Consider the following 21,720-nt stretch of genomic DNA (forward strand, 5'->3'; position numbering starts at 1 on the left):
ATTAGGCTTCAAAAACTGAAAATTCTGCCCTCTTGGTTTTAAGTTTAGAAATGGTATGGGTGCTCAATTCCAACAAGTTTTAAATGTAAAATGTGGTACATTGGGAGTGTTAAAACCAATGCACCTATTTTCTATCCAAAAGTCAACTTTTTTGTTGAATAGTGACACCAAAACTTGAAATTCACAAATTGAAGAATTTTAAAGTATCAAATGCCCTAGTATACCTAACAAGATTGGTTTGGATAGTTTGGCATGCCAATAGGGTTTAGTTAGCACATGGCAATATGCCATTCGATTTCATGGCTTTTAGCCATTCGACCTTGTATTGAGATGTGGCCTCGTGCCTAATATTATTAGATACATATGTGACCGATGGTGTGATGGACTTGATACTAGTATAGGTTACTTGGGCAACCAAATGAATGAAAATGGACAAAGTTAAAGAAATAAATGAATATAATAAATACAAAACAAATAAGACACATACATTCAAAAAACGATTATTATCTGATATTTTCTTTTATTTTATTATTGCACCACTAAGCATCATTGCTAAGCGTGTTGCGTGAGTCCATGTCACCTCAACCATTGGTAGGACACTAGGTGTCATTTTGATATTTTGTAACTAAATTTCTATTTTCTCATATGTAAATGAACTTATGTAATGTATTTTGAGGTTCATGTAAATAATGAAGATTTATGGTTATGTATGGAAGTAATTTGAGTATTTATTTGTTGTTTATATATGAGTACGAAATGATGATTGAGAACATGATGTTGAAAAATATTGAGTTTGTGATGATATTGGAGTTTGAGATGATTGAATATGGTTATTGGAAGTGTTTTTTTCTCCATTTTTAGGATTTTCTTTAAAATTTTCTAACCTTAAATAAATTATAATTTCGATAAATGGCTCAAATACATTATATTTCACATGTTATATTCAAAAGCATGATAAAATTAATTAAGGTATATTAGAGTGTGTGACATTGCTTACTGGTGTCACGGTTTGATCTTTCATACTTATACTGTGTATGGGTATATGGGCATGTGTTGGCTCCTACTAGTTATATATAGAGGTAGGTGTTGATCAAGATGGAATCTGTTACCCTAAGTAAATAGTGATAAAATCCTATGTTCATTTAATTGTTCTTGATGTTTCAAGTTCCTGGCCAGGACAGATAGATTTAATCAGAAAAAGAGTTTCTGATGAGAAAAATCTTTTTAATCAAGAATTGAAATTAAAAGAGAACATAATATTCATAGCAAATGGAGTTTGACATAAATCATGACTCCAGCTCGAATTGGGATTTTGTAACAGAGAGATTCTAGTGCATGGTAACATATGATTAAAGGTTCATTTAAGATATCCCTTATTACTAATTGGGTGGCCATGGCATGCTATGCTAGGTGTTAACCATGATCTATAAGGTGTATAAAACGATTTAGACAAATCATTTATTGTAAGAAAGAGTTCTGATGATGTTAAGAGTTAATATCTTATCTCATTGCTAATTAGTGATGAGCCTAGTGAATCACACACATATACAAGTAATCACCAAGTAAAATGTGTTTTAATTAATTAGTTAAAGAGTTTAATTGATTAATTAAATATGTTTGGTTTGCAATTAAATTGCAAAGTCCCTAGCATGGCTTGAAAACAAATCTAGGTTATTGGATGTATAGTATAAGTTAAATTTATATTTAAAGTGTTTAAATATGAATTTAATTATGAGAAATTAATTAATAGAGATTAATTAATTAATTAATTAATTTATATTTGATATAAATTGATTAGAAGAGGAGAAATAATTATTTTGGGTTGAGAACTCAAAATTACAACACAAGGGTAATTTGGTCATTTCACAGGGTGACATGTGGCATCATGAGATGGTGACACATGGCAACATATAAGCTTGCCATTTCTCTTCCAATCATGTAAGATGATCAAAGTCAAGATTAAATCTAGCTTTGCCACTTGGCTTAACGTGATTAGGTCAATCAAAATTCTAAGCCAATCAGAAGATGATATGTGGCAAGGGTTTTAAGTGATGACCTAATTATATAATGTGTTGTTATGAAAGAATGAATAACATTCTGATTTTATCAAAAGTGTGCCGCCACCCTTGAAGTCTTCTTCCTCTCTTCTTCTTCATCTCTTATCAATTCAAAGAGAATTACCAACATTCTCTTAAATTAAAATTGCTAGAAATCGTTTCTAGTGTCCAATATACATTTGCAACCTCTCTAAAAGGCAAAACCTCAATTTCTAATTGATTGAAAAGGGTTGAGAAGCTGTTCAAGGGGCTGCCATTGGTGATCTTGGTGTGGATAAGCTAGAGGGACAACACTGGTATCCTAGGTGCTTCCCAAAGGTACCAAACACATCAACAGTGCATCAAAAGGTTAGTGCACATGTTCTTGTATTAATCTAGGGTTCTAATGAATTAATCTGTTAATTCTAAAATCTTAAATGAAAAATGTAGATCCAAAACATATTAAAAGTGTTTTAATATGTTGTTGAATATTAAAAACAATTAGGTAAATAATGAATCTTGCATGATGCATGAGACCCTAGAAGAAAATTTTTGAATTTAATGTTCTAAACTAATAATTTTCATGCTTCTGCTCCCTCAATTGGTATCAGAGCCACTATATTTGCTATTTAGATTGTTCAATATATGATTTAATTGTGTGATTTGATCAAGAGTTGATTGAATCAAGGCTAGTTGGATGCTCATGTGTGGCGGCACATATGATGGAACCACCATAGGTGGCGGCATCAATGGCACTTCATGGTGCACAAGGTTTGATTGAGTGTGGGCTTGTTTTCAAGGCCCATAATTAGGCCCATGACTAATTAAAATGCTTAATTAGGAGTTTTAATCACACAATTAAATTTTGATTCAAATCTAAATTTTTAAATTTGTTTGAATGTGATTCAAATCTGAATTTTTAAATTTATTTGAATCACATTCAAATTTGGATTTTTATGTAACACCCCTATTTGCATAGCCTGGTATATGTTACTGTTCTGATGACCGGTGTCAGTCCGGATAATTAAGAGATTAGAATCACATCTAAGACACCTAGATAAGCCCTGAATATAAATAATTAGTAATTGCCAAATAGTTAACTATAAATAAGAAAAACAGAACACAAGAAGTTAAATGAGCTGGGAGTCATAGCGATGGGTGACCTTCTCGGGAATGACTGTGAGGTCAGTCTAAACTCAAATTTCGAACCAAAAAATGTGACGCTGCGGTCCTTAGGTCTATTGCGAACATAGAGAAAAAGAGAAAACCACAGAAAAGAATTGTTAAGCAGGTCAAATAATTAGGTCAGGGATCCGGAAGAAATATCGAATAACTTGCAAACCAGATTGAACCAGCGAGGGGCAATCTGGTCAATTCACCCCTAGAGCTGCCTCTTAACCTAACTGTCCAATAAAATTGGAGAAAAGAAAATTTCAGGACCAAGAATTTAATTAAAGAACTAATGGAAAAATAAATGAAAAAGAAAAAAAAAGGAAAAAAGTTTTATTATATCATGTGATGACATCAATTATAATGTCAAAATTAATTTAATTTTTTCCTAAAAATTTGGACAAAGTCAAATGGCTAATTTAAAAACATAAATAACATTAAAAAAAAAAAAGAAAAAAATCACTCTCTTCTTCTTGCTAAACCAGCCACCCCATCTCTCTCATTCCTCTCTCTCAAACTCCATTGAAGCCCACATTGAGCTTGAGAAACCCTAAACCCAATCATTAAATCCATAAATTACTCCATTAAATCTCGTCTTTGGACCTTGCTAAGCAACTTAGGAGCAAAAAGAAGAAAGGAATCAAAGATTTGAGAAGAGGAAATTTTGTCTAAATAAGGTTAGTAATCTAAACTTGAAAATTTATAGTTAACCAAAAATGAATTTCGGCCAGCTAGGGTTAGGGCTTGATATGAATGAGTTTGATAGTTTTGAATGGTTATTTGAAGTGAATTAGGTGTATAGATCATGAATGTACACTTTGAAATGCATTAGAGTTGAAATTTAGGTAATTAGGATTTGAGCATTTTAAAGAAATTAAAGAAAAAGTTGAGAAATAGTCAAATGATGTAGCTGACCTTATTTGAGTTGAGAAATGGTCAATTGTGACCATTTGTAGTGTGTATGAATTGTTGGAACCAAGTTCCAATTCGGATAGGTGAAGGTTAGTCTACAGACAGCTTGACCTAGGTCCCTTTTTAGGGATCAAAACTGAAAATTTACCAACCCAATTGGTGTGAGGCCAATTGGGAATGAAACTAGACACAAAATGGCACATTTTTCATTTAGGAATTATGCCCAGAAAGTGACCATAACTTAGTGAACAATGGCCAAATCTGGAATTGGGCACATTGACCTGTATAAAAATGACCAAATGAACAGTAGTTACGTAAATGACCATAACATGGTCTAGAAAGGTTCAAATGACCTGAATTTTATACCGATAGAAAGCTGAGACATAGACCTACAACTTTAATGAAGAAAATAAACCCAAAATTTGACCATAAGCTATCTGAAAAACCACTTGCAATCAACCCATAAAAATGGCCAATATCCAGAAAATGCCCAGAATTCTGGGTAATACCAAATCCGGCCAGCCATGTTCAAATGGCCATAACTAGGGCTACAGAACTCCAAATTGAGTGATTCAAAAAGGAAAATAAAGTTAAGATAATAAGGAACAACGTCTATGAAGAAAACTTAGCCAAATTACTACAGCAACTTGACCAATAAAACAGTACAAAATAGGGCACCAAATCTGATATTTTGGAAGTTTCACCTAAGAAACTTAAAGTTTGATAAAATAACCAAAACCAACAAATTAGGTAACCAAAATGTGGTATGTAGGTGAAATTAGAATTTCCATACCTATTAAGCATTAGGAAGTCAACAAATTGACTTGAATAGTATTGTGAACAATAATCCCAAAATACAAATTTTAAAGAACGTCAAGTTAAGCATATTAAAGTTAGATATAAATAGATTTGAAATTATTTTGAATTTATGATAAATTATGATACTGAAACACTGTGAAATTGTGTGTTTCAGTCGAAAAGAATACCAGGAAAGAACCCAAGGCATCGAGTCAAGGCTAAAAGGTGACTCGCATAAGGTTTGCGCACAAATATTTTTAAATTATACTTTTCACAATGAAAATTAATTTGTTATATATTGTGAATGTGTTTTATTCATTATGAATTTCGAGAATCTTGTGTTGCCTACTTTGTAAATGAAATTTGAAATGGAAATTGATTAATATTTTGCATGAAATGTTGAATAATATGATTTTGAAATTATTTTTGATTCACACTTGGCATGGCAGTCCCTTACTATGTTCCTCCTCTTCTTGTGGGGTTGAGTTTGATATTTGATCATTTTCCTCTATCTCCGGCTTGCCAGTCTGAGGTGAGTTTGGATGAGTACTCATTAGCTAGCTAGCCACCTCCCTCATTGATTTCGATTAGTGGGGTGAGTTTGCCTTGTCGTGGTATACAACACGGCATATTTGGAAATTTTGTGTCATGGCCTAAGTTGTGTTATTGATTGACAACACTATATTTATTAAATTGTTTGATCAAATTTGTGTTATATTAAGCTTTAAAAATTATGATTTATTATAAATGTGATTTGAAAAATTGTGAAATGTGATTGTGAGATTTTTGAATTATGAATTATTCATAAATGTTTTATATTACGCATTTTATATTTTATTGTGCACCACTAAGTATTTTTATACTCAGCAATAACTTTCTTTGCTATCGCAGATAGGAAAAAGGACATAGCAGCAGAGTAAGCTACTACAATAATAGGGGAGCACAACTTGAAGATTTTTGTACGGGTATATTATTTATACCCATTGTGTTTTGGTTGATGTAAATATGATATTGTCATATGTATGTATGTAAAATTGAGCAGTTATACAGTAATTTATAATAATATTACCTTTTGGATTCTGATGCCTGTAAATTAAATTGTGATTTCAATTTATATATTTTGAATGCAATGTGTATAAATAAATTTGAAATATTCGAGATGACAATTTTGTTTTGAATTATGGAGATTTGGTTGATTTATATTGATTAAAAGTAATGGTGGTTGTGATTTTGATGAAATGAATTATTGGAAGTATTTTTACAGGCATTTGAAGAATTATTTTTCCCAAATATAGACGGCACTCTGCCGAAATATTTCTGAAATTTGCGTAAAAATAAAAATGGAAAAAAATGTTAACTAGTTTTTAAACTGCAATTATATGTTTTTAATTCCTACCAAAAATGCTTGCCACTTTCAAAAAGTAAGAAAATTATTTTAAAATCCTTGTAGTGTATTTAATGGGTTATCGGTAGGTGAAGTTTAGTAATTTATTAAGTATACTACGGGATCATGTTATGCCTTACAGAGGGGTAAGGTATGGCATGTTTAGTGGTATCAGAGCAATGGTTTTAAAATGAATTTTGAACTGTGAATTTGAAATACTTTGTCGATAAATACAACTGCTCAAATGTTTGATACATATGACATATTTACATCATGAATATGCACTAACGGAGGTCAACCTCCTTATGTTTGTTATCAGAGAGTAGAAAATTTTTGGAAAATGAAATGGAAGAGGGAGATCATTCTGTAGAACAATCTGTCGAGGCTGAGGCCCAAGGAGAAGCCCCAGCACTCCAGAATGTGAGTGGGTCAGCCACTCTAGCTCTTCCTCAAGCACTGCAGTTTCCTGCTCAGTTTGCACAGTAGATGGCTGCTTTCTTTCAATAAATGGCGAGAAACTTGCCAACACAAACTCAGACACAAGCCCCTACAGCACAACCATAGCCCCCAGCAAGATAATATGAGAAGTTAATGAAATTTGGGGCTACAGAATTCAAAGGAACAGTGAATCTACTGAAAGCAGAACAGTGGTTAGAGAGGATGGAAAGGGTATTTAGAAAGCTGCAATGTGCCGAGGAATTAAAATTTGAATACTTAGTATCTCTTCTGCAAGGGGATGCATATGAATAGTGCAAGACCATCCCCCATAGCCTGGCAGAGCCACCAGTTCTCACTAGGATAGACTTTTTGAGAGAATTCAGACAAAAATGGGTCCCCGATACTTATGTAGACATGAAGCTACAAGAGTTTTTAAGTCTGAAGCAAGGGGACAGAACTGTAGCAGAGTATGAGGGGCATTTCTCTCGACTAAGCTACTATGCCGAAAGCTTGGTCACCACCCCCAGAGACCGGTGTAAGAGGTTTGAGGCCTGGTTGAGGCCTACTTTGAGAATGCAAGTGGTAGGGTTCTGACACCAAAATTTTTCTGAATTGATTTCATAAGCCCTAGAACTGGAAAGGATAGAATCAGAAAGGGCAATGAAAAAGAGTACAGAAGAAAAAGAGAAAATAGAGAAAGCTACTTGTCAAACTACAGAAAGTAGTTCGGGGAAGAGAAAACATTTTAGAGGATCTAGCTCGCACGAATCGGGCAGAGGTAGATCTTCTGGATAGAAACCACCCTGATTCGATTAGCAAACTCAGCAGACACACAGAAATACACTGTCAGGTTGACTTGGTGAGACTTGTGGTAAACCACATAGTGGAGTGTGTTATAGAGCTATAGGACCATGTTTTAATTGTGGAGGGACTGGTCATTTTACTAAGGATTGCATAAGTCCACATCGTTATGGATCGTTTACCACGTCAGAAGGATCAGCCCAAGTTTCTACCCCAAGGAGTTCACCAACAGTTGGTAGAGGCAGAGCCAGAGGTAGAGGTAGTACACCTGGAAGTCAGAGTACTGTGAATCAGCCAGGACAAGGTGATGCTCTAGCTAGAGTATACACTATGCGACAAAGGGATGAGGATGAGACTTCTGACATTGTTGCTGGTATTTTCTCAATTCTTAACTAAGATATGTATATTTACAAAAATCAATTTTGATATGTTAGTGACTAGTCTTATTAGAATCAGTTTTGGAAGAGTTTGTTAGCAAAAGACATCACCTAGAATATGATAAATTATTGAATATCGATAGATAAAAGAGTTATGGAAGTAAAAAGTTGAATAGTTAGTTTAGATATAATAAAGAAGTGTTACGAATATTAGCAAGATTGTTGACTAGAATGGTTAAAAGACCAATGATTAGGTAAATAGTATTGGTTAAAGTGCTATGGACTATTATTTAGACTATGAAGCTACGTAGAAATGTGAGAAAAACATGAGAAAACAACACGTATGACTATCTGAAGACAGATAGTAGACACAATTTCAAGGACGAAATTTCTTTTAAGGGGGGGAGGGGGAGGGGGAGAATTGTAACACCCCTATTTGCATAACCTGGTATATGTTACTACTCCCGTGACCGATGTCGGTCCGGATAATTAAGAGAATTAGAACCACATCTAAGACTCCTAGATACGCCCTGAACACAAATAATTAGTAATTGCCAAATAGTTAAGTATAAATAAGAAAAACATAACACAAGAAGTTAAATGAGCTGAGAGTCACGACGATGGGTGACCTTCTCGGGAATGACTGCGAGGTCAGTCTAAACTTAAATTTTGAACCTGAAAATGTGATGCTGCGGTCCTTAGGACTATTGCGAACACAGTGAAAAAGAGAAAATCACAGAAAAGAATTGTTAAGCAGGTCAAATAATTAGGTCAGAGATTCGGAAGAAATATCAAATAACTTGCAAACCAGATTGAACTAGTGAGGGGCAGTTTGGTCAATTCACCTCTAGAGCTGACTCTTGACCTAACTGTCCAATAAAATTGGAGAAAAGAAAATTTCCAAACTAGGAATTTAATTAAAGAACTAATGGAAAAATAAATGAAAAAGAAAAAAAAAGGAAAAAAGTTTTATTACATCATGTGATGACATCAATTATGATGTCAAAATTAATTTAATTTTTTTCCTACAAATTTGGACTAAATCAAATGGCTAATTTAAAAACATAAATGACATAAAAAAAAAAATTCACTCTTTTCTTCTTCCTAAACCAACCGCCCCATCTCTCTCATTCCTCTCTCTCAAACGCCATTGAAGCCCACTTTGAGCTTGAGAAACCCTAAACCCAATCATTAAATCCACAAACTCCTCCATTAAATCTTGTCTTTGGATCTTGCTAAGCAACTTAGGAGCAAAAAGAAGAAAGGAATCAAAGATTTGAGAAGAGGAAATTTTGTCTAAACAAGGTTAGTAATCTAAACTTGAAAATTTGTAGTTAAATGTTTTTGTTTTAGTTTAATTAACTTAGAAATTGTGTAAAATCAAACAAAAATAATTATTGAGGGACTAAACATGAACTTTGGCCAGCTAGGGTTAGGGTTTGATATGAATGAGTTTGATTGTTTTGAATGGTTATTTGAAGTGAATTAGGTGTATAAATCATGAATGTACACTTTGAAATGTATTAGAGTTGAAATTTAGGTAATTAGGATTTGAGCATTCTAAAGAAATTGGAGAAAAAGTTAAGAATTGGTAAAATGATATAGTTGACCTTATTTGAGTTGAAAAATGGTCAATTGTGACCATTTTTGGTGTGTATGAATTGTTGGAACCAAGTTTCAATTCGGATAGGTGAAGGTCAGTCTGCAGGCAGCTTAACCTAGGTCCCTTTCAGGGACCAAAATTGAAAATTTACCAACCCAATTGATATGAGGCTAATTGGGAATAAAACTAGACACAAAATGACACATTTTTCATTTAGAATGATGCTCAGAAAGTGACCATAACTTAGTGAACAATTAGGCCAAATCCGGAATTAGGCACACTGACTTGTATAAAAATGACCAAATGAACAGTATTTATGTAAATGACCATAACTTGGTCTAGGAAGGTCCAAATGACCTGAATTTTATACCGATAGAAAGCTGAGACATAGGCCTACAACTTTCATGAAGAAAATAGGCTCAAAATTTGACCATAATCTATCTAAAAAACTACCTGCAGTCAACCCACAAAAATGGTCAATATCCTGAAAATACCCAGAATTCTGGGTAACACCAAATTCGGCTAGCCATGTTCAAATGGCCATGACTAAGGCTACAAAACTCCAAATTGAGTGATTCAAAAAGGGAAATAAAGTTAAGACAATAAGAAACAACTTCTATGAAGAAAACTTAGCCAAATTACCACAGCAACTTGACTAATAGAACAGTGCAAAATAGGGCACCAAATCTGAAATTTTGGAAGTTTCACCTAAGAAACTTAAAGTTTGAGAAAATAACCAAAACCAACAAATTAGGTAACCAAAATGTAGTATGTAGGTGAAATTAAAATTTCCATACCTATTAAGCATTAGGAAGTCAACAAATTGACTTGAATAGTATCGTGAATAGTAATCCCGAAATACAAATTTTAAAGAACGTCAAGTTAAGGATATTAAAGTTAGATATAAATAGATTTGAAATTATTTTTGAATTTATGATAAATTATGATACTGAAATACTGTGAACTTGTGTGTTTCAATCAAAAAGAATATCGGGAAAGAACCTGAGGCATCGAGTCAAGGTCAAGAGGAGACTCGCATAAGGTTTGTATACAAATATTTTTAAATTATAGTTTTCACAATAAAAATTGATTTGTTATATATTGTGAATGTGTTTTATTCATTATGAATTTCTAGAATGTTGTGTTGCCTACTTTGCAAATAGAAATTTGAAATGGAAATTAATTAATGTTTTGCATGAAATGTTGAATAATATGATTTTGAAATTGTTTTGTATTCACACTTGGCATGACAGTCTTTTACTATGTTCCTCATCCACTTGTGGGGTTGAGTTTGATATTTGATCATTTTCCTCCCTCTCTGGCTTGCTAGTCTGAGGTGAGTTTGGATGAGTACTCATTAGCCAGCTAGCCACCTCCCTCATTGATTTCGATTTGTAGGGTGAGTTTGCCTTGTCGTGGTGTATAACACAACATGTTTGAAAATTTTGTGTCATGGCCTAAGTTGTGTTATTGATTGACAACACTATGTTTATTAAATTGTTTAATCAAATTTATGTTATATTAAGCTTTGAAAATTATGATTTGTTATAAATGTGATTTGAAAAATTGTGAAATATGATTGTGAGATTTTTGAATTATGAATTGTTCATAAATATTTTATATTACGCATTTTATATTTTATTATGCACCACTGAGTATTTTTATACTCAGCGATAACTTTCTTTGTTATCGCAGATAGGGAAAAGGACGTAGCAGCAGAATGAGCTGCTACAGTAATAGGGGAGTACAACTTGAAAATTTTTATACAGGTATATTATTTATACCCATTGTGTTTTGGTTGATGTAAATATGGTATTGTCATATGTATATATGTAAAATTGAGCAGTTGTACAGTAATTTATAATAATATTACATTTTGGATTTTGATGCCTGTAAATTAAATTGTGATTGCAATTTATATATTTTGAATGCAATGTGTATAAATGAATTTGAAATATTCGAGATGACAATTTTGTTTTGAATTATGGAGATTTGGTTGATTTGTATTGATTGAAAGTAATGGTGGTTGTGATTTTGATGAAATGAATTATTGAAAGTGTTTTTACAGGCGTTTGAAGAACTATTTTTCCCAAATATAGACAGTACTCTGTCGAAATTTTTTCGAAATTTGCGTAAAAATAAAAATGGACAAAAATATTAATTAGTTTTTAAACTACAATTAAATGTTTTTAATTCCTACAAAAAATGCTCGCTACTTTCAAAAAGTAAGAAAATTATTTTAAAATCCCTTGTAGTGTATTTAATGGGTTATCGGTAGGTAAAGTTTGGTAATTCATTAAGTATACTACGGGATCATGTTATGCCTTACAGACAGGTAAAGTGTGACATTTTAAGTTGAACATGAGATATTCAATTTAATTTAAGTATGTATGTTTTATTTAATTATTAAATAGTGATATGCATGATGGATGATCATGGATAATAAAAGACCAATGTGATTGGATTTATTTCTTTTATGTTTTTTGGGTTATAAATTAATTAATTTATTTTAGTGGCATGTATTATAAAGGATATGATCAATGAAGCAAACTCCTAACACTACTTAACTATAGAACTCCTAATCCTACCAGGAGAATATGACAAAAGCCTATATAAAGGCTATTAGGTATGAACACTAACTAGCTATTTTATTCATTCAACCTATTGTTCAATTCCTATTACTGACTTAGGCATCAAAGTGGTGATTATCTAACACACCTGATGTTCTTCTTTCTTGCAAGCCTGATTCAACATCTAGTCATTTGCCCAAGAGGAGGACAACATCAGTTATATGAATTTCTTCTATTTTTGGGTCTATTTTGTACTAAAATAATCCTAATGTTTGAATCTTTGTTGCCTCTTTGGAATTGTTGGAAGATACTCCTTTTTGTTAGAGTTTGCTATAATGGCCATTGGCCATTGTTGTCAAGGTTCTCGTGAAGGCAATAGGGTGAGTATGTTGCTGCGGCACTGGTTCAGGGTGGCAATTGGGTCCCTGATTTGGGTTATCCTTACCCGTTTGAGTGGTTGCTCTAAATTCTTAGGTTCTAGGTCCAAACCCTTTTGTTTGGACATTTTTAGAACTTAGTTCTTTATTCAATAGCTAGGTTTTCTTTTAAGACTTTGGCCCTTTCTGTATCTTTAATCTTAGGCAGGCTTATTTAATTATTTGTAACTCTTGGCTTTCCTAGGCATTTTAATGGTAAAAGATTTTTTAGAAAAAAAAAATAGTGTAGTTTGTGCGTGAGTTGAATTGGGTGGCTTAACGGCCATTATAAACAAGTAATTAGATTTACTCTAAAGAATGTAAATTATTCGATGAATGATCATACCAGTCATAAAAAGATAAAAACCAATCAATTTGTGGCCATTTTGATGGATTATTTTGAGATTGGATTTACCACCCTTATTATGTATGATATAAAAATTATAAATTAGTTAATTAAAATTTGTATTAATTTACTAATATTATGAAAATAATTTCAGTGAAAATTTTTACAATTAAAAAAAGCTTATTACGAATTTTAATAATTTTAAACTTATCTAAATTCTAGTATCAATCTGATGTAAAAAATAGATAGTGATTACTAAATGTGAAATATCAGACCATATTAAAGCCTGATAATAGCCTCACAAGATTTGACTCATTCACATTAATAGTGGCAACTACAAAGTACTTTTTTTTTTTCAAAATTTAAAATATGAATCTTAAAATTAAAATATTAATTAAAAAATAAATTATATATTTTTATATTTTTTCCTAAAATTAAATATAAACAACAGTTTTTATGTTTCTATTAATATTAAATTTTTAAGAATCAAATGAGTAAACATTCCTTTCTCCAAGTCAAAGGAATTGAAATCTTAACTTTAATTTCATCAAGTTTTCTTTTTATCACTTTCAAAACTTTTCTTTCTTCTCTAAAAAGTAAGAATAAAACCTTACTTTATTCCAAAAAAATTTAAAAAAAAAAAATCTTTCACCTACCTTTTTTCTTCTTAATTGTCTACAAGGCTAATGGTAATTGTAAACCTTGTGTTTGGACAATATAAGAGCACCTAACAAATATCATCAACATATAATCTACTTGAGAAATTATTATTATTATTATTATTAAAAGATTAGACTTTAATCTATGATATATTGAAATTTTGGAACGTGTATCGTATTGTCATTACATTCGCGTCTTATACGCAAATTTCTTCAACCATTTATTTAATTGCATTAGATTTGTTCAATAGGCTTCTTTTGTTTATAACAAAATTATTCTATAAGAAAATATTTTTTATAGAAATATTTTTCATTGCTTACTTGTAATATTAAATTAAAGGTACTTATTTATATTATGTATATATAAATATTTTTATATTTAATTATTAAAATTTAAAAAATAACCTCTCTCTTTTAAAAAGAGAATTTTTTTTTAAAAATGGTTTAATTTTCTCTTTGACTAAAAAAATATTTTCCGTTGATCCATTTCTGAGTTTCTCAAATGGAACGTAAGTGGAAAATAATTTGTAAATGAAAAATATTTTTTATGAAAGAAAATATTTTCTATTGCAATGTTAAATTAAAATGGTATATATTTATATTATATATGTACAAGTGTTTTCAAATTTTAATAAAATTATTAAAAATTAAAAAATAATTTTTTTTGAAAGAGAAAATTATTTTTCTAAAAAATAATTTATTTTTATTTTAATTAGAAAAATATTTTTTATTGACTTATTTTTTTAAATACTCCAACACTAAAAAATACAAAATATATTTTTTTAAAAAATATGTTTCACAAAACAAGCGAAAGCTAAATATAAAAATTAATTTAGATTTGTTGAGGGGCATGAATGGGACTGTCATCTAGTCTATAGCTAGTTAGTATAAGGTATTAATTGTTTTTAGTTTTAATATAAGGATTTTAGATTTACATTTATATTCATATGGAGTCCCATCTATCTCTATTTATCTCAAAAATAAATATAAATATTATATTTGTTTTTTGTTTTTTGTTTTTTTTTTTAAATCATAATGAGATGATCAACTTAATCAAGACTTAAACTAAGAGTTAGTTTGATTTAACTGTTGAAAATACCTAATAATTATTAGTTATTATTAATGAATGATTAATGTTAAGCATTTGATAGAATTATAATTAGCAATTAATTTTTATTTTAAAGTAAAGTATTATAATTAATTTTTATAAAATATGCAACATAAAAAGATAAAAAATTAATTAGTAAAATTACAAATTATTTTTTTCAATGGACCAAATTACAATTTTTTTAAACGTTCATAAATGATAAATTTTCAATTTAAATGTAAATATTTTATCTATCACATGTATTATCTAGTAGGATATGTAATTTAATTATTTTTTTTATTTTGTATATTATATTTTCATAAGGAAAATGGTAAACGGGTGTTTTAAAAAATTTCATTTTGATGAAGGAATAGGGAAGAAAAACATCAATTAATAAGTTATCTCTCATTTGGGAGTTTGGCAAGATTTAAAAAAAAAATGGATTGGTTATACTTCTAAACTATATTTTAATTTTTTTTATCAAAATTATGGGAATATAAATAAATGTGAGCTCTCAAATTAAAATCTCAATAAAAATAAAATAAATTAAAAAAAATTTAAGATAATAAAAGAGATTTTTATGAAATTAAATTAAAATTTAATAATTTTTATAAAAAAATATTTATAAAATTAAATAACTGCGAATGATAATTTCTCATTAATAATCGATAGGAAAACTTTCAAACATATATTCTGACTAAATTAGCAAAAAAAAGTTATAAAAAATTTGTTTATATTATCATGTTATATGAATTTATCGAATGCAATATGCTCAAAATAATTGAACTTTAGAAAATATTAATATAAATTCTACTTTTTTAATTAAACAGAGCAAGAGAAACGGGAAGGACAGGTTATGATATCATGTATTTATATACAAGGTTCAGAAAATATTTATTGATAATTTTTGAAAATAAATTAGTGTGAAGCATAGTTATCTGGATTTTTATTTTTTTAGGGTGTATATGTAATTGTAATTTTTATTTTGCTGAATCACATTATAATCAGAAAATATAAATAATAAAAAAATAATTATTAAAAAGGTGAGGACTTCAAAAATAAAAAAAATCATATTTAAAAATAAAAAATTAAAAATAAAAGTGGTATTTAAATTTATTTTTCATTTAAAAAAAAAAAAAACTTGCAAAGTCACCACCTTCCATCGTCTCTCATTGTAACTTTGTTATTCTTACACGAGAGGATAGCCAAGCCTCTTTCTGTCTCTCTCTTGCTATATATATAAATATGCTCACATTTGTTGCAAGCCCATTTCTTTCTTCTCTGTAACATCTCTCTTTATCTCTCCTTCTCTGATACATAATATCTTAATATCATTATAAATATATCTAATTGAATCATTCATAGTAATTACAGAGAGACAAAGAGAGGGAGAGAGCAGAAAAAGAGGGCCTTTCTCGCCCTCTCTTCTTGTTATGCCTCCTCTCAGATCTTAGATTCTCTCAGTTTTTCTTTTCTTTGGCAAAATTTCCATTAAAAAAGCTTCACTTTTCGATTTTCTGTTACATAACTTCTGGGTTTTGGATCCTGTAATCATTCCTTGGTCAATTTTGATCTTCTTCTCGTTGTTCCTTAAGGAATCCTGGATCGCGTTGATCCATATTTGATCGTTTAAAGGTCTTTTATGCTTTTGGATTGAATCCAAGATTACCCATTTCGTAAATACCTGTAAATATCCAAGCTTTGTTGTATTTCTTTTGACGAGGTTTGTTGTTCTTTTTGTTTAATCGACATTTTGATATTACGTATCTGATTGTTTTTATAAACATAATATTATATTCTATGTCATTAAATATTGGGCTGTCCTTATTCTGCTTGCATCCAATTCTCTGTTTGCAATTTAGATCTGGTGTTTGGTTGGCACACTACTAGAAATGTTTTATTCTTTGGCCATATGTTTGTTTTTATGTTTCTATTCCTTTTGTTTTTGCTTTTTTTGTGATTTGCTTGATGTGATCTGTTTGCAGAAATGGAAATGGAGCTTGGAAAGCTATTTATTGGTGGGATTTCTTGGGACACAAATGAAGACCGTCTTAGGCAGTATTTCCAGGCATTTGGCGAAGTCTTGGAGGCTGTGATAATGAAGGATCGGGCAACTGGTCGTGCCCGTGGCTTTGGTTTTGTTGTTTTTGCAGACCCGTCTGTTGCTGAAAGAGTTGTGATGGAAAAACATCTCATAGACGGTAGAAATGTAAGTTTTGATGTTCACGAATTTGTATTTGGATCAATGTTAGTTTCCCTGCTTTTGCTTCTATTCCAATTATTTTACTTGTAGGCAGAGGCTTATTTGAAAAATAAATTTTGGTGAACAATAATATGATGGTGGAATAATATGAGATGACAACTACAGATAATTGGTGCTCCTCTGTTAGTTATCAATCAATTCAATCATTTTCTTTTCCTTGTGGGTTGGTGGAGGTATTGTATTGGCTACATGTCACTATTGGACAATTCAAATTACTGAAAAACATATATACTCAACAGTCTTCAGCAAGGTATAATTTCTGAGATGCAGCAACTAATCATAGGATTATCAATATCAAAGTTAGTAATTTGGCAACTCCGAACACCAACCAGAAATCAGAATTTCAACAATAGAACAAATTCTATTTTTAGAAAACGGATTTTGTTTAAGAAGGAAACAAACTGTGCTAAATGATGTTCAAAGTGGCTTCCTCATGAGTCAATTCAATTGGAAGGTTTAGTTAAATATCAATGAAAAAGACTGATCTCATTCAGTAGAGTGATGCTAAGGGCAACTACAATTAATTCTGTTTGAAAATTAAGGGGATGAATGGGAACTCGACAACTTCTAGATAAGGAAATGTTCATCAGATATGGCTTTGGATACAATAATTTTGATTGGCTGGTCTTTTATTTTCTTGAGAGATAAAACACTAAATGGTATCTGGTTCATGGATCGCTCAGTATGATGCCTTTTACTAGTATATGTGGCATATGCAGCATGAATGATAAATTTCAACTTTAACTAAGTCTTAATCAGAAAGTAGTCCACCTGGTTCATGTTAAACGTCATTGATAAATTTATTATAAAATATGAAAGGCATTAATCCTCTCTCACTTCTCATATAAGCTTAAGCTACATTACCATTCAGCTCTGTAATCCTGATTAATGAAAAATTACTGTAATAATCATGAGGAAAAGGCTGACTAGAAAGAAGTTCGATCCAGTTTCTCAATTTTCAGGATATATGCTCACTTTTTGGTTATTTCACTTACTTCATAGGTCTTATTTGATTCTTACTTGCATTATAATTTAAGAAGATGGAAACTTTAGATTATTGCTAAACATAGAATATGGTGTAGAATTTTCACTATTAATCTTTTGATTTTCAGGTTGAAGCAAAGAAGGCAGTTCCTAGGGAGGAACAAAACATTCTGAATAGAAACGGCAGCAGCAGCATACATTGTTCACCTGGTCTAGCTCGTACAAAGAAGATATTTGTAGGAGGTTTAGCATCTACTGTCACAGAGACAGACTTTAAGAAGTACTTTGAGCAGTATGGGATAATTACAGATGTTGTGGTTATGTATGACCACAACACTCAAAGGCCAAGAGGTTTTGGTTTTATTACTTATGATTCAGAGGAAACAGTCGATAAAGTGTTGCACAAAACCTTTCATGAACTCAATGGTAAAATGGTTGAGGTCAAACGGGCTGTCCCCAAAGAATTATCACCAGGACCAACTCGGAGCCAGTTAAGTGGGTATAATTTTGGTGCAAGTAGAGTTGGTAGCTTCCTGAATGGTTACACTCAGACTCAGGGATACAATCCAAGTTCTACTGGAGGACTTGGTGTTAGAATGGATGGTAGGTTTAGTCCTGTTACTGCTGGTCGGAATAACTTTTCTCCATTTGGTCCTGGTTTTGGGATGGGGCTGCATTTTGACCAGAGGTTGACTCCTAGTTATGGGGGAAATTCCAACCTAAGTTCTAACCTTGGCTATGGGAGATTGAGTCCTTCATATAGTGGAATTTCAGGAAGGTTTGATAGCCCTATTGGATACAACGGAGTCAATGGTGGAAATAGTTCTGCCTTAAATTCAACAGCTCGAACTTTGTGGAGCAATGGAAGTATTAATCATGCTTCAAACTCCACAAAGTCTAGTACTTTTATGGGCACTGGAACTGGGAATTCAAGAATCGGTTCTTTTGGCAGTGTTGGAGGACTCTGGGATTCCTCAGCTAATTCGGGACAAGGTGGCAGTGCTGGCTCTGCCTATAGCAGTGGCAATCTTAGCTACAATAGTGGAGATTTCAGTGTTGGTCTTGGAGGGGTAGGATATGGAAGAAATAGTGGGGCAAGTATTGTGCCATTTTCATCTCATGCTGCATCACAAGATGATTATGGTGGGCCTTATGCAGACATTTATGATAATGGCCCCTTGTACAGGGATTCTGCATGGCCATCTTTTCCTTTAGAGCTAGAGGGTTCTGGCTCATTTGATTTTGGGCTTGGAAATGCAGCTACAGATGCTGTGACTAAAAACTCTGCTGGTTATGGTGGTGGTTATAGTGTTACCAATAGACAAGCAAATAGAGGTAATTTTGCCCTCTCTTTTCATTCTTTTCAACTTCTGTCGACTTGTACACATAAGCATCTTGCACTATATTTTCTGTTGGAATTCTTTCATATTTAACTCCAATGTTATGGCCAAGTGTATAACACCGTTGATTCAGCAATTTTGTTTGTAGTCCATTCATTTGCATAATAAGCATATCAAGAAAAGACATTTGAGCTTACCCTTTTTTTTCTGGTAATTATAGTAGTAGTTCAATTGTGTGCTCTTTGACCTTTATGTTGGATTACTGGTTTGCTAATTGACCATTGCTAACTAATTATTTGGGTTTTAAAATATAGCATTCTTTTGCTTGCTGCACTATCAGTTGTTACAGTTTGACTCGTGAAACTGAGTATCCCTTAGAGACTTAGTAGTGTTCATGGTTTACAATTGCTTAGCCATGCATGGTAGTTGGCTTGTAGTATAGAACTGTACAAGAGATTTTTGACTAATAGACTCCTTATTCACTTGTTTCCTGACCCACATGAAGCAGGGGGCCTCATTCGTTGGGTATGTTCTTTATTAGATCTTTTTTCTTTTTTTTTCTTATTTTTTTTTAACTCCACTTCATCCATTCTTTCCTGAAGAATAGCATTATTATTATTATTATTATTATTATTATTATTATTATTATTATTATTATTATTATTATTTTGTCTTATAGGGATATGGCGACTCAACGTTATCTGACCTACCCTGCATGTTAATTTTCAATTAATGACCTGTTTTTTTTATTATTATTTTTTGTTTTTCTTATTTCTCTTGAAATTTAGTAAATTAGGGGTTAGATGAATGTGTCTATGGACCAAATGCCATCTACGCTTATAGGACTTCAAAATGGATGGCATGTGTGTGTATTCTAATTATCATCTGCAAGTTACCAATGGAGACTCGCGGAGCCCCCATATATTCATTGTTTATTGCTGTCATTTTGAAACATTTAACTAACATTCTGTTTGTGTGGAAAAATTTCAAATAAGGGGAATTGGGTATGAATATGATTTTAGTTTCAATAGTGTGAATGAAAGTTAGCACATGCTTTAATTGACTAAATTCATTAATATTGATGAGAACCTATTTGAGGTGGATTTGAAATTTCACTCAACTATTTTGAATTTACACTCAAAATAGGCTCACAATCATGAACCATGTCTAAGATTCATGAATCTAATCAGTAAAGAAAATCCTTGTAATATCTATCCAAATCTCCCAAATGCAATGTAAAGTTAATTAAATATGTTTTGTGTAATTAACATGCTATTCTAATTTATTGTTTTTCTGACAATTTTAAATTCTGTTGATATTGTTTTTTTCAGGCATTGCTGCTTAGGATGATTATGATGTGAATGTCAAGAGGTTATTGTAGGTGAAGTATATCTGATTGAGTGAATTTTGTACACTTTCATTGCCCAGGTGTTTATATGAGAACTTGATTAGAGCTAATCGGTTTGCTGTTTTGATGAATTTACAGTAGAGTGCGGTCACAAGGAATTCTGTGTAAGGTTTGAGCTTTGAGGTTTTTATGGTATAGGTTTTTCTTTATTGGAATTTGATTAAGATGTAAAATCAGATTGCTGGGTATACGCAGAATTACTGTATCATGCATCTTTGGTGACACAGTGATACACAAAAGAATGAACTTTTTTTTTTTTTTTTTTTTATAATTTCCTCCCACTATATGGGTTTTTTTTTCTTCTTTTCTGTGATATCCAGCGAATTGCTGGTTCTTGTCAAGCATGTTGTTTTTGCTATAATTTCCTTTGTTAGTTTTTTCTTTTCAGTAGATTGTAAAAGATGTTTGTTTGATTTACTAGTGTTAAAACTCTTGAGGGATTATCATCCAGTCTCCATAAGAATAACCAAATAACAAGCTGTTATATAATGATTCATGTTCATTGGCCATGTAGAGCATCTATTCTTTATTTCTCACTGATTTTTTTCTTTTTCATCTTTCCTTCTCATTATTGATGCACTCTTGAAATATTTATACTTCACATTTCATTGTAATATTCTGGTTGAACCCAGGTCTTTTCTTTTGGCTTTTTACTTATTTTTCTATTAAGAAGATCAATGGAAATTTATTGGAAGAGGAAGAATGGTCTTCACATGGTATTCATTCATTGATTTAGGAAAGGGAAATGATAAGAGTACCAAGGAAGGTTTTTTGATGGGTGTTAAAGAAAGGAATCTATCTCAAATATATAGATGTCATTAAGGATATGTATGAAGGAACAATTATAATTGTAAGAGCAGTAGGAAAAGATACGAACAAGTTTCCCATAACAGTGTTTTACATTGAGGATCGGGTTGAAGTTCGTATTTGTTTGCCTTGGTTATAGAAGAGTTAAAAGAGTCATTTTTCAAGATGATGTCTCAAGGTGCATGTTATTCATAGTAGGTGATGTTGTCTTAGTTCATGAAACTAGTGAAAGAGTTAAATCAAAACATTACGAGATGAAATTAGTGAAAGAGTTAATCAAAAGTAAGTTTTAGAGGACTTTTGAAAATAATGGTTTTAGGT

The 21,720-nt window shown here is 31.4% G+C and overlaps 1 protein-coding gene across 4 annotated transcripts; it reads left to right on the forward strand.

The window, feature by feature from the left end:
• Positions 1-15,810: 15,810 nt before the first annotated feature.
• LOC110658277 (heterogeneous nuclear ribonucleoprotein 1) lies at positions 15,811-21,101 on the forward strand. Of its 4 annotated transcripts, none has more exons than XM_021815824.2 (5): positions 15,811-16,320; positions 16,583-16,806; positions 17,973-19,179; positions 20,516-20,565; positions 20,671-21,101. In XM_021815824.2, the coding sequence occupies exons 2-4, from the start codon at positions 16,585-16,587 to the stop codon at positions 20,527-20,529; spliced, it is 1,443 nt and encodes a 480-aa protein (XP_021671516.1). In that variant the 5' UTR covers positions 15,811-16,320; positions 16,583-16,584; the 3' UTR covers positions 20,530-20,565; positions 20,671-21,101. The 4 variants fall into 4 exon arrangements, with proteins under 4 accessions (XP_021671516.1, XP_021671517.1, XP_021671515.1 ...); XM_021815825.2 differs by having other exon boundaries at positions 20,516-20,561; XM_021815823.2 differs by having other exon boundaries at positions 15,811-16,283; positions 20,516-21,101.
• The last annotated feature ends 619 nt before the right edge of the window (positions 21,102-21,720 follow it).

The sequence above is a fragment of the Hevea brasiliensis genome, chromosome 3 (genome assembly GCF_030052815.1).
Source record: "Hevea brasiliensis isolate MT/VB/25A 57/8 chromosome 3, ASM3005281v1, whole genome shotgun sequence".
Taxonomy (NCBI): Eukaryota; Viridiplantae; Streptophyta; class Magnoliopsida; order Malpighiales; family Euphorbiaceae; genus Hevea; species Hevea brasiliensis.